General features: G+C 39.2%; 2 protein-coding genes across 3 annotated transcripts in view; one reads left to right on the top strand and one right to left on the bottom strand.

Annotated features, from left to right (window-relative positions):
• The window catches only part of LOC126408049 (cytosolic carboxypeptidase 4), a 663851-nt gene that overhangs the window by 471967 nt on the left and 178819 nt on the right, over positions 1-13065 (top strand). The window lies entirely within an intron of this gene.
• Positions 8044-13059, bottom strand: LOC126407385 (uncharacterized). 2 transcript variants are annotated; one of them, XM_050072228.1, is made up of 9 exons: positions 12880-13059; positions 12590-12750; positions 12105-12333; positions 11776-11945; positions 11081-11228; positions 9252-10941; positions 9063-9134; positions 8810-8908; positions 8044-8678 (listed from the first exon to the last, which is right to left on the bottom strand). In XM_050072228.1, exons 5-9 carry the CDS (start codon positions 11126-11128, stop codon positions 8572-8574), a joined length of 2016 nt encoding a protein of 671 aa, XP_049928185.1. In that variant the 5' UTR covers positions 11129-11228; positions 11776-11945; positions 12105-12333; positions 12590-12750; positions 12880-13059; the 3' UTR covers positions 8044-8571. The 2 variants fall into 2 exon arrangements, with proteins under 2 accessions (XP_049928185.1, XP_049928186.1); XM_050072229.1 differs by having other exon boundaries at positions 11165-11228.

The raw sequence follows: 13065 nt of genomic DNA, 5'->3' as shown, positions 1-13065 counted from the left end.
GTGTCTGGTAAGAAGTACTTTCTTTCACCACTAGGTGGCGCTATGACTATCACGGAATATTGTCATATAAATGTGTTCAGGGTGGGACAAATATGAATCATGTCAAGTTTGGTGGACAACAGACCGTTTACTCCAAATTTATAGCAATTTCCTGTTTCATGGCGAGACATCAAAAGTAAACCCTCTGCAGCGTATGTAGACACTAATGATACGTCATGTTTGTGTACATCAAATATAGACCACAGCACTGAAATTTCAGGTGAATCCAAAGATAAGTGTCTGGTAAGAAATACTTCCTTTCACCAGTAGGTGGCGCTATGACTATCACGGAATATTGTCATATAAATGTGTTCAGGGTGGGACAAATATGAATCATGTCAAGTTTGGTGGACAACAGACCATTTACTCCAATTTTATAGCAATTTCCTGTTTCATGGCGAGACATCAAAATTAAACCCTCTGCAGCAAACATAGACACTAATGATATGTCATGTTTGTGAACATCAAATATTGACCACAGCATTGAAATTTCAGGTTAATCCAAAGATAAGTGTCTGATAAGAAGTATTTCCTTTCGACACTAGGTGGCGCTATGATTATCAAGCAATATGGTAATGAAAATGTGTTCAGGGTGGGATCAATATGCATCATGTGAAGTTTGGTGGAGATTGGACCATTTATGCCAAAGCTACAGCAATTTCGTTTTTCATCGCGAGACCTCAAGATTAAACTCTCAGCAGCAGGCGCGCCATTCAACATTGGGCATATCCTGTGATAACTTTTGGTCACAACGTAGTCACGCTTACATACACCAAGTTTGGAGCCAATCTGATTGGAACTGTAGTACAAGTTCGTTAATTTACAATCCCTGGAAATGGCCAAAAAAGTGGCACAAGTAAATTCAAAATGGCGGACTTCATGTTGTGTTTGGAGCATGGCTCCAAGAGGCCTTTTTGTACATAATAGAATGTTACAGGTGACTACCAAGTTTCATACATGCAGGTCAAACCAGCTTTGGGGGCTGCTTAATTGAAATATTCTAGGGGGCGCTGTTGAGCCATCTTGGTGCATCAAAGCACAAAAATCACATCAGAAAACAGGACTTGCAACCTGTGATGTGTATGCCACGTTTGGTGAGTTTTCAAGCATCCCTTGTCCCTTCAAAACAACATCGTGTTTAATGGCGAACAAGGCGGCGCCACGGCGACAGCGTTTTATGAAAACTCAAAACCTTCATTTTTAAGTATCATCAAGGTCTAAGGACTTAGACCAGCAAGCTTTTGATAACTTTTCATCTTCAAGGTCTTGGGATGGGACAGACCAAGGTTTGAAGTCGATCGGATGAAATCTCTAGGACTAGTTCGTTCATTTATGACCCCTGGAAATGGCCAAAAATGCACCAAAATTGCACAGTAAATTCAAAATGGCTGACTTCCTGTTGGGTTTAGAGCATGCCTCCAAGAGGCTTTTTTGTACGTCTCAGAGGGTTACATAAGCCTGCCAAGTTTCATACATGGAGGTTAAACGAGCTTCAGGGGCTGTTTCCTCAAACTTTTGTAGGGGGCGCTCCTGAGCCATTTTTTGGAACCCGCGCACGAGACCCTTAAAATATCAAATTTTTCACCAGTTCTGATATATCTGCAAAGTTTCATGAGTTTTCGGGTATGTTAAGCCTCCCAAAAAGGCAATTCATTTGGAGGAAGAATAATAATAATAATAAAAAATCCTTGCATTTCGATAGGGTCCTCACACCGCTAGGTGCTTGGGCCCTAATTAAAGCTGCAAGCAGCGATGATCGGGACCTCGCTCCCCATGCAACCATGGGGGCCTGAGAGAAGGGAGAAAAAACCTGGCAGGAGCAAAAAAACCGCAATGTTTCGTTCATCCACCAGGTGGCGCTACAAGCGTAACCAGATGTGGCCAGCTGCGTTCAGGGGTTGACCCTCATCACACGTGAAATTTCGAGCAAATCGGATTATGCATGAAGGATTTATGCCAAGTTGATGTTCCGTGGTGAAGAATGAAAAGTCGCCGCCGCGGCATTCTGCAACATGACAGGACACGTGTGTCACTGTGGAGATTCATCAACTTGATCATCATGTGGCCACAAAATGTAGTTGGTCAGGTCAGGAGATGGAGGTTGGTGTTTGTCAGTGTAAAAGATGGCATTTCCTGTTTCCACAAGGGGGCGCCATGAGCAAGATTGCCTATGAGTATATGGAGGCATTGAGGGCGGGGCTCTTATCATGTACAGAAATTTTGAAGCAGTTTGGATGAAGTATGTGGGAGAGAGAGCTGCTTGAATATGCATGGCGATGGATCAAACATGGCAGCGCCATAGCGGCCACGCCCTTTGACCTACAGAAATGCAGAGCTCAACTTTTGATCAGCATCGTGTCTGGATGATCTGTAAAAAATCTGAAGTCGATTGGATGAAATCCCTAGGACTAGTTCATTAAAATACAACATGTGGAAATCACGCCAAAATGACAAATCAAAATCAAAATGGCTGACTTCGTGTTTGGAGTAGACCATTGGTGCTTTGAGACTTTTATGTGCGTGTGGACAACATACACATGTGTACCAATTTTCATGTTCCTACTCCAAAAAAAAACCCTATGGGGAGGGTTTTTTGAAAATTTCAAGGGGGCACTCTTGAGGCATTTTGTCCCCCCCATGGGCAACGCCCCTATCAGATGCAAGAGCTCGCCATTCTTGACCTGTGTATCAATTTTCATCAGGAGATGAGGTCGCTGAAGCCATCAAAATGCCAAACGTATTTAGTGGCGAGGGATCGATAATCGCCACGCTGCCACATGGACACCATTAGACGTAGCTTCACAGCGTTCAAAAGGTAGCTTCACCAACTTGTTCTGCATGCATTAGAAGTGAATGAAGTTGATGCGGTCAAGTTTGTGGCATTAGTACATGTTAAAGTAAAAACTGATCACTTCCTGTTACCAACAGGGGGCGCTATAAGTAAGGTGGGATATTAACATATCTGGGCATTCGGGGCGGAGCCATCATCATGTCCAGCAAGTTTGAAGCTGCTGAGATCAAGTATGTGGGCGGGAGAGCCGTTTGAAATTCGATGGCAAGAAAACGAAAAGTTGCCAAAATTTATAGATAAAATAATAAAGATATAAAAAAGATATAAATTTCTAGATAAAAATTATAGATATAATTAATTTGTTTATTTATTAATAGGGTCCTCCGCGGACGAGTTCGTTGTCGCTCGGGCCCTAATAATAATAATAATAATAATAATAATAATGAACAGCGTGATTACAATAGGGTCCTACGGACGACTTCGTTGTCGCACGGGCCCTAATATTAAATAATATTAATAATAATGATAATCAACAGCGCGATTAAAATAGGGTCCTACGGACGACTTTGTCGTCGCTCAGGCCCTAATAATAATAATAATAATAAACAGCGCGATTACAATAGGGTCCTACGGACGACTTCGTCGTCGCTCGGGCCCTAATAATAATAATAATAATAATAATAAACAGTGCGATTAGAATAGGGTCCTACGGACAACTTTGTCGTCGCTCGGACCCTAATAATAATAATAAACAGCGCGATTACAATAGGGTCGTTCGGACGACTTCGTCGTCGCTCGGACCCTAATAATAATAAACAGTGCGATTACAATAGGGTCCTCATGGACGACTTCGTTGTCGCTCGGGCCCTAATTATAATAATTATAATAATAAACAACAAGATTACAATAGGGTCTTCACGGATGACTCCGTCTTCGCTCTGACCCTAATAATAAACAGCGCGATTACAATAGGGTCCTCACGGACGTCTTCGTCGTCGCTGGGGCCCTAATAATAAATGATAATAAACAGCGCTATTACAGTAGGGTCCTACGCGGACGACTCCGTCGTCGCTCGGGCCCTAATAAACAGCACGATTTCAATAGGGTCCTACGCTCGGGCCCTAATAATATTACTTAAATTAAATTTGTTGTAGGCTAATGTCATTACTGTCTGTCCTGCATATCTCTCTCTCTCTCTCTCTCTCTCTCTCTCTCTCTCTCTCTCTCTCTTAAATTTAAATTAAAATTCAAATTTGCTTTATTGGCATGAATGTCACAAATACTATGTTGCCAAAGCATAAAGACTCAATGAAACAAAACAATAATAAATGTCATAAGCATCATATAACAAGTATATACAGTTGCAATCAAATTTATTCAACCCCCATTGCATATTAGGCTTATTGGCAAAATATATAATTTCTCAGCTGTTTGCAATAAACAAATTACACAAGAACTGTTTAAGTAGTTCAATGAAACTAATATTACAAGGGTTTTGATCCAAATTCAACACAAAATGCTACTTTTAATGACTACTGCAGTCTCAAAATTATTCAACCCCTTCATGACAAGCATCTTCAGTACTTAGTAGAGCACCCTTTTGCTGTTATGACCTGCTGCAAACGTGATGCATAGCCAGACACCAGCTTCAGACAGCGTTCCTGAGGAATCTTAGCCCATTCCTCATGGGCAATGGCAGTGCCCTCCACACGCTGCAGGTTTCCTGTGTCACAGGCAGCAAAGCAGCCCCAGAGCATCACTGAGCCACCGCCATGCTTCACTGTAGGCAGAGTGTTCTTTTCAGCATATGCTTCATTCTTCCTCCAGACATATCGCTGTTCCATAGGCCCGAAAAGTTCCAGTTTTGTTTCATCACTCCACAGAACAGAATTCCAAAACTTCTGTGGCTTATTTATATGGTTTTGAGCATAATGGAGCCGACTTTTCTTGTGCTTTTGGGTCAGTAGTGGTGTACGTCTTGGAGTCCCGGCATGGAGCCCTTTAGTGTTTAGTATGCGCCTTATTGTACAAACTGAAACCTCAGTGCCTGCTGCCACCAAGTCTTGCTGCAGGTGTTTTGCAGTCACTCGAGGGTTTTTGACCACTTGCCTCCTCAGGAATCTGGTGACAGCCGCTGATAGTTTACTCTTTCTGCCACGTCCAGGTAGTGTAGCCACTGTTCCTTTAACTTTGAACTTGCGAACTATGCTTCCAACTGTATCTCTAGGAACATTCAGAGCTTTTGCTATCGTTTTCTATCCTTTTCCTTGTTTGTGCAAGGCAATGATTTCTTCTCTGAACTTTTTGGACAATTCTTTTGACTTATATTTCTAACATGCAATCAAACATCACTCTCAACAAAACCCTAGCCAGTCCAGGTATTTATGTGTTCTGTCTCAAGCACACCTGAATTAATGAAGCCCTTGATTAGTTGCACCAGGTGTGCTTGAAACAGGGGGTTGAATAATTGTGAATAGTTGCATCAGGTGTGCTTGAGACAGGAGGTTGAATAATTTTGAGACTGCAGTAGTGATTAAAAGTAGCATTTTGTGTTGAATTTGAATAAAAACCATGGTAATATTAGTTTTATTAAACTATTTCAACTGTTCTTGTCTACTTTGTTTATTGCAAACAGCTGAAAAATTGTACATTTTGCCAATAAGCCTAATATGCAATGGGGGTTGAATAATTTTGATTGCAACTGTATAGAATAAAACTTCCATCCATCCCATCCATCTTCTAACCGCTTCATCCTCTTGAGGGTCGCGGGGGGGCTGGAGCCTATCCCAGCTGGCATTGGGTGAGAGGCAGGGTACACCCTGGACAGGTCGCCAGACTATCGCAGGGCTGACACATAGAGACAGACAACCATTCACGCTCACATTCACACCTACGGACAATTTAGAGTTATCAGTTAACCTAATCCCCAATCTGCATGTCTTTGGACTGTGGGAGGAAGCTGTAGTGCCCGGAGAGAACCCACGCTGACACGGGGAGAACATGCAAACTTGGCACAGAAGGGCTCCCACACCGGGGATTGAACCGGGAACCCTCTTGCTGTGAGGCGACAGTGCTCACCACCAAACCACCGTGCCGCCCTAGAATAAAACTTAAGAAAAATGAAATAAATAAATTTAAAAAAACAAAAAAAAAGAAGTGTGTGTGTGTGTGTGTGGTCTTGCATACATATATAACAGTGGACTTCCACGTCGTTACACACTCACAAACAGTGGACTTGATGGCCAACAGGGGACAATTTTTAAGTCCCCTCTTGGTCATGCTTTAAATCATGATAAAATCATGTCTAAACCCCTCTGGTGAATTTTTTTTAACTTTTGCCAAGAGGGGACCTGAAGGTGTGTGAGTGTTTAAGTGCATACTCAGCAGTGCCTCTGCTGGCTGGAGCTGGGATTTTAACGCTTCAGTCACACACGTCGCTTTTTAACACTCCCCATAGTGTGAATGGCTTGCAGCCACAGAAAATCTATTAGTATGTAAATGGGCTATTAAACTGGAAACTTGGTGAAGCAACTAGTCCCCTCAAACATGATTTTTTACATTGTTTTTGTAACAAAATATAAAGGCTAAGCTTTGGTGGAAGTTTTATGCTCAACACTATTAAAATAAAGGGCTACCCAAAAGGCAGCACAATATTTATGAATCTAAAAAGGATGAAAAATAGAAAAACAAAACAAAACAAAAAAAAACAAAAAACAATTATGTATAAAATGGCCAGCAGTAATACTTTCCTTTCACTTTTAATTAATAACTAAAAACTAATTTGACATCACACTTTGACTAGACCTGTGAAGTTTAGTCCAAAAATACTGACCTGACCTCGTTTTCACAGGCACTCAATGTCAATAATTTTTTCAATGCACATTATTTTCAGTAATTACTAACTATTCAGTGGTAGAAAACTAAAAACTAAAAAAGAATGTAATGTAATTTTGTTTCTACACATATAGGATTATATTTTATGAAACAACACAAGTCCACTATTTGCTGGCAAAGAATGACACAAGTTCCCTCTTGGATAGCATAGAGCAATAATCACACTCCAGCATGGATGAATTAAAGAAATTAGTCAAATTAGCAATACTTATGAGAAAGAAATAAAAATCTCTACATAATAGCCTTTTGAAACATGATATGTTTTAATTTTGTAAGGCCCAACTTTGGTGAATTTGTTTACTAACTACTTTCAAGCTTTAGATGATATTAAAATAAAGGGGCATCCAGAGGACAGCAGAATAATAAACAATTTTACTTTAAAAAACAAAGGAAAAAAACAACCAAAATAATGACAGAAATAAAATAGCCAGGCTTCAGACATTTTATCAGACTTTTAGTGGACATCAGAGTGGACATTTAAAACGTGTTAGTCAAAAAGGAAAGCCCTCCTCTTCCTAGTTTTCCCAAGCACTGGATGTCAATCAACTCAATTTTTGAAAGTGACTTTGTGCTGACCTACAACTATAGGATAACAGAATAAATACTAAAAAAATCAAAAGAAAGGAAAGGTTTTTTTAAAAGCAGTATTTATAAGAATACACTTTGTTTTGTACATATAGGATTATACTTTATGAAACAACAGGTCCACAACAAGTCCACTATTTGCTGGCACAGAATGACACAAGTTCCCTCTTGGATAGCATAGAGCGATAATCACACTCCAGCATGGATGAATTAAAAAGTCAAGTCAAATTAACAATACTTATGAGAAATAAATGCAATTCTCAACATAATACCCTCTTGAACCATGATATGTTTTATTTTTTTAGCAAATCATGAACGAATATCCTTTACTAGCTAATTTCAAGCATTAGACTACATTAAACTGAAGGGCCATCCAGAGAGCAGCAGAATAATAAACAGAATAAAGAAAACTAGTATAACTTTTGTCAGACTTTAAGTGGACATCAGAGTGGACCTATAAAACTTTTCAGTCAAAAAGGAAAACCTTCCTCTACCTACTTTTCACAAGCACTGGATGTCAATTAAGTCATTTGTTGAAAGTGAAAGGAAGACTTAAAAAAAGCTGTATTTATAGGAATACACTTTGTTTTGTATTTGTATCTTTGGAATGAAAGGGGTCCACTGTTAGCTAGCACATAGTGATACAAGTTCCCTCTTAGATAGCATGAAGCGACTCTCACACTTTCAAATAAAGAAAAAACAAACAGCATTTTCTTTTTTTACAATTTGTTTTTATTATTTATTTTGCAAAAATTTACATGTGCTCTCCTAAACCAAGAGTTTCTCACTTGCTTTTGCTGCACTCCTAACGACGGAAATGGCTTTCCACATGACAAACCATAAAGACAGCTTATCACATGAAAAAGCTCATAAGCTCACTAAAAGATAGAGGTAGTACAGACTTTCCACTCTCAGTGATGAGTAATTTTATGTGTAGTAAATAGTTTTAAACATATCAGTCTTTACAGCAACACTTGTGGCTACAGATCTTAGTGACATTAGGAAAAACTGTAAATTGTTATGACACATTGATGACATTTTTACATGAACTCCCAGTGTTGTTACACTGATGCTCCATTTACATGGACTACCAATGTTCAGACCCTTACACTTATGCTCTGTTTACATGGACTACCAATGTTCAGACCCTTACACTGATGCTCCGTTTACATGGACTACCAATGTTCAGAACCTTACACTGTTGCTCCGTTTACATGGACTACTCTTCCATTATCCCTTAGAGTCTGATTTTCAGTCGAGCATCATTGACAGTCCAGTTTTCCAGGGATCTTCATTTCCTTCAGGAAATGCTTGAAATGGTTCTCAATTATGTCCTTTACTGTCTGTGACCAGGGCCTTCTGGATTTCCCTATAAATGAAGGAGGAAAGTAAGTAAGTGAACAAATGGATGAATGACAATGCCAACATAGTCTTGTCAACAAATGTCAAGGTGTTCCATGTAAACAATATTCTTTCACCAGAGTCAATAGAATTACATACCTTTTTGATTTGATGGCAATGATGACCTTTTGGCCATGTCATCAATTGCCTTCCTTGAGGTAGTAGACCTTTCTTCAGTATGTCCATCATCCGAGTTTCCTGAAACCACATGGGTAGCAATAACGTGTGATTAAAGAAATTTAAGAATATTTAAGAAATGATTGATTGAATGATTGAATAATTCAAAGTCACATTGCATTTATTGGAATAATTTCTTTACCATTAATATTCTACATGCAGTGGAAAATCTTACCTTCCTGGCTTGTGGTAGCAGTCCTCTCAGAATGGGCATCCTCTGCATCCAAGTCGCTTAACTCCCCTTCAACTGCAACAAAATGTTAAACAAATAAATAAATACTTCAGCACTTGTAGTATTTTTTTCACTAAGTATACAGTCTTCAATTAATATCAGCAGCAGAAATACTTGAAATCCTTTACTTACAGTTGATGCTTGGTGTTATGTCTTCCAAGGAACTGCCTTTGAATTTGCCCATTCCATCTTGCAGGGCATAAAGAAGCCTGCTTATTTTTGCCATTTGAAGTGTTTCTTCAGGAAGTCTGTAATACTCCCTGTGGACCTCAATATCATGTCCCATGAAAGTTGCCAGCTGGTCTAGTTCATGGGTTTGCAAATTAAGTATTTGTGAAACTGTGGCAACATGCTTTCTTAGTTTGGTGGATGTAAGATATTGTGGATGTTTGGCGCCACATTCCTCTGCAAATCTCTTTAAGGAGTCACATCCACGAATGTTCTCCTCAGATCCATAATGAGTTCTGGCAAAAATGTAAGGATTGTTCAGAGAAATTCCAACCTCTTCTCTTGTTTTTATCAGAAGATCCACAGACTCTTTTACATTGGGAGGGAACAGCACTGGCAACTTCCGGCCCCTTTTCCCACGTACCTCTACCCTGATGAGATTCTCGCACAACTTCTTTTCAAAGGGCGAGAGACTCTCCTCAATGTCATCCTCCATGCATTGCATGTTTCTCTGAAGGTATGTTTGTACTTCCATCCTTGACACTTCTCCTTCACGGCGTCGATTGAATAATATTAGCTGTGCCAGAGTGACTTGCGAGAGCTCACTCCATGGCCTTTTTGATGGTCTGTCAATAAGAGCTTTTTTGTTGGTGTCCTCAAGATGTTTCAGATGATCCTGGAGTTTTTTTATGTCTTTGGAGAGGGGCAGCATTTGGGGGCTGTTCCATTTTTTTTGGTAGAGGATCTTCAGTGCATTAGATGATACATGCGTCGTCCAGTCCAGGTCCACTAATTTCTGGAATTGCTCTGCTCTTCTCATTATGGCAACATCCTGTTGACGTACAGCTTCTCCCTCCAAAATTTCTACCACATGCGTAAGGGAGCTGCGCAGTTTGAGTGCTGTTGAAGGAACCGAGTATCTGTTCGTTGTCTCATCAAACCCATTCATCTGCTTTACAGCCTCGAGTACTGTGTTGAACTTCTCTGGAGTGATCAAATCTTTCAAAAAGACAATGTCCTTGTCAATTTTTCTTGCCTGTAGAACAAGTCTTGCAAGTTCTCGCATCTTGTTTTTGATGTCCGCTTCACGTCTTTGCACTTCTCCACCATTAAGAAACATCCTTTCTCCCAATGAAATGATCAGTGTGTCACTCTTCACAAGTACACTCATTGGATCATATGACATGGTTGCAAGAATTCTTTTTAATCCCCTGGAAACAGCGGCGTCCAAGGGCAACATCATGGCAGATGCTGCTTGAACTCTTCTTTTCTTTGGCCCATCCTCCTTCACTTGCAGTTTGCAATGTTTGTGATGTCTCCAGAGATCTGTTCTGACATACATTGCAAAACAAAACTTGCAAGGCAGGTAGTCAGATGCTGCTGATGGGTAGATTGCTTGTCTTTTGGGAATTATTTGTCCTTTGCCAGAGGACAGGACTGCGCAATTGTGGTGGTAATTACCCATGTTTCTTATTTTACTTAAAAGAAGATTGCGCATATTATGTTGCTGATGGTTATCACCATGGGCATTGCGATCCATTGCTTTTCTGATTCTTGAAGGTGATTTTCCTCCGATTTCTTCTTCTACTGTTTGTTGTTCTTCCTCTTCTTCATCTGACATTTCCAGGGAAAGAGAAACCCCTTGTTCAGTGGTCTGAAATAAAAAAACACAATTTATTTATTAATTCAGAAATAATAGAGCAATTCATAGGTGTACATACATACATTTTTCATACAAAGCTATCATGTGTATTTTTCACCATCTATGTGTATGTAGATACACCCCTACTTACCATTTCACACTCAGATAATTCCTCTTCAGTTGACACAGATGAATCCATCAAGTCACGGCCAGTAATTTCTAGGTGATCACTCACTAAACTCTCTGCAGTCCATCTCCTCTGGTGGTTGGAGAGAGAAATTTTCTGTATGGGCTCTATCCTGCAACAAAATAATAACAAAAAATAGTGCATTAATTCACACATCAAGTGGCTTATTTGTGGTGTGCTGCTATTTTGACATGTGTTCACTTTTATTATTATTGCTGTTCATCTCATGCCTCATTCTGTTTTACAAGTATTGTCCATCTAATCTTTGGCCAATTAGGTGAAAATATGCAGGTTTTACATATTACACATTGGTTGAAAATAGGGATGTGCAATATGGATGCATGGATTTCTGTTTCGGGAAAATCAATTTTAAAAAACACAGCTAAGACAAAATATTCAGATGAGACTATAATTTTTTGGCTACTGTAGAAAATAATTCACCTCAAATTACACAGGTACACAAATCCTGGCAATCCCATACAGCCATAGTGCAGTCCTGCTCATTCATTTACAGCATATCCCCATAATGATCTCATACTACTACAGATATTAAAGAGATGTATGTCTCTGTATGAACAATATCACAAAGAATCTACTGTGGAAAAACCTAAATAAACTTTATATTACCCAACTCTACTTGAGAGGTATTAAATACCCACGTTATTTTCAGGGTTTTCAGGGTTGCTATTGGTTTCCACTGGTATAAAATCCTGCTGTTCTGGCGTTTCTCCGTTCCCCATTGAGGTCAACATGCCCTGGGTCCTAGCTTCATCACTCTCACTGGCAGTGTTGTTTGTGATTCCGGTATAATCAGACCGATGTATGAAACCTGTAAATACATACAAAAATAAATAAATAAATACTTTTTTTTTTTAAACGTGTTGATCATTTCCACAGAATTTATTTTAGCATAACAGTTTTCCATTTCAAAAAAACTTAAATTAACAATTTATTTTTAACTTTAGAATTGAAGAGTGTTGGCACTCACACGTGACAGCCTGAAGGCATTCTTCCAGGGTTGGACGTTCTTCATACGACTTACTTAGCATTCTGGTCAGAATATCTTTTTGGTTCATACATCTTTCTTCACATTGAAGAGTGAAGTTGCCTGTTCTGACATTGTTAGAAATCCCATATGGATCATCAGAGTAGGGTGTTTTGGTTTGATAGGGATGAAGCCCATCTGTCAGGATGTAATGCACCAAGCACCCCGCTACCTGAAATATAACAGAACAGTCACTAAGAAATCTGGAAAACTATTGGTAATGACCTCACCAAACTATAAAGAATGAATAATAACAATTAAAGTAATAATTAAAATGTAATGAGTTACTCTCTTAATATTGAAATGTAGAACAATTTAACATGGCATAATCTACATTTTAATTTTTGAGAAATCCAAACTCATAGCAGTCATAGACCAAAATATCATCATTATGTACATTTAAATCAACATTTTCAAGCTTAACTTACTTGGATATCTGATTCCTTCTTGTACATGGATTTTAGGTCTCCAACATCCTCAAAACTGCACCAAGACAAAGTTCCAGCCATTTGGGAAAACAATGTGGTTTGTGCAAAATCCAGTTTGCGGCTTGCTCCAAAGTCTGCGATATACAGTTTATTGTTGATATCTGCAAAAAAGCAAAAATGCTCCTTAATTATAGACAAATTATAACATTCAAAACAAAAAAAAAAACATAACAAAATGCATGTATCAAAATGCATATAGCAGGATGCTTCATCCATTAAATTTCTCTTACCAAACAAAATATTTTCAGGCTTCAGATCTCTGTGCAGAATGCCATGTGAGTGGAGTTCCTGAAGTCCCAGCAATAACTCCTGGCAGATCTTCAGTCTTTGATTCTCAGTCAGGCTTTGTCTCTCTGGGAAATCCTTGTTTTCAATCAGTTCAAGCAGACTGTATTCACAGAGAGGGGAGACAAAAT

The sequence above is a fragment of the Epinephelus moara genome, chromosome 20 (genome assembly GCF_006386435.1).
Source record: "Epinephelus moara isolate mb chromosome 20, YSFRI_EMoa_1.0, whole genome shotgun sequence".
Taxonomy (NCBI): Eukaryota; Metazoa; Chordata; class Actinopteri; order Perciformes; family Serranidae; genus Epinephelus; species Epinephelus moara.
The sequence above is the reverse complement of the archived record's forward strand: the minus strand, read 5'-3'. Positions and strand labels throughout refer to the sequence as shown.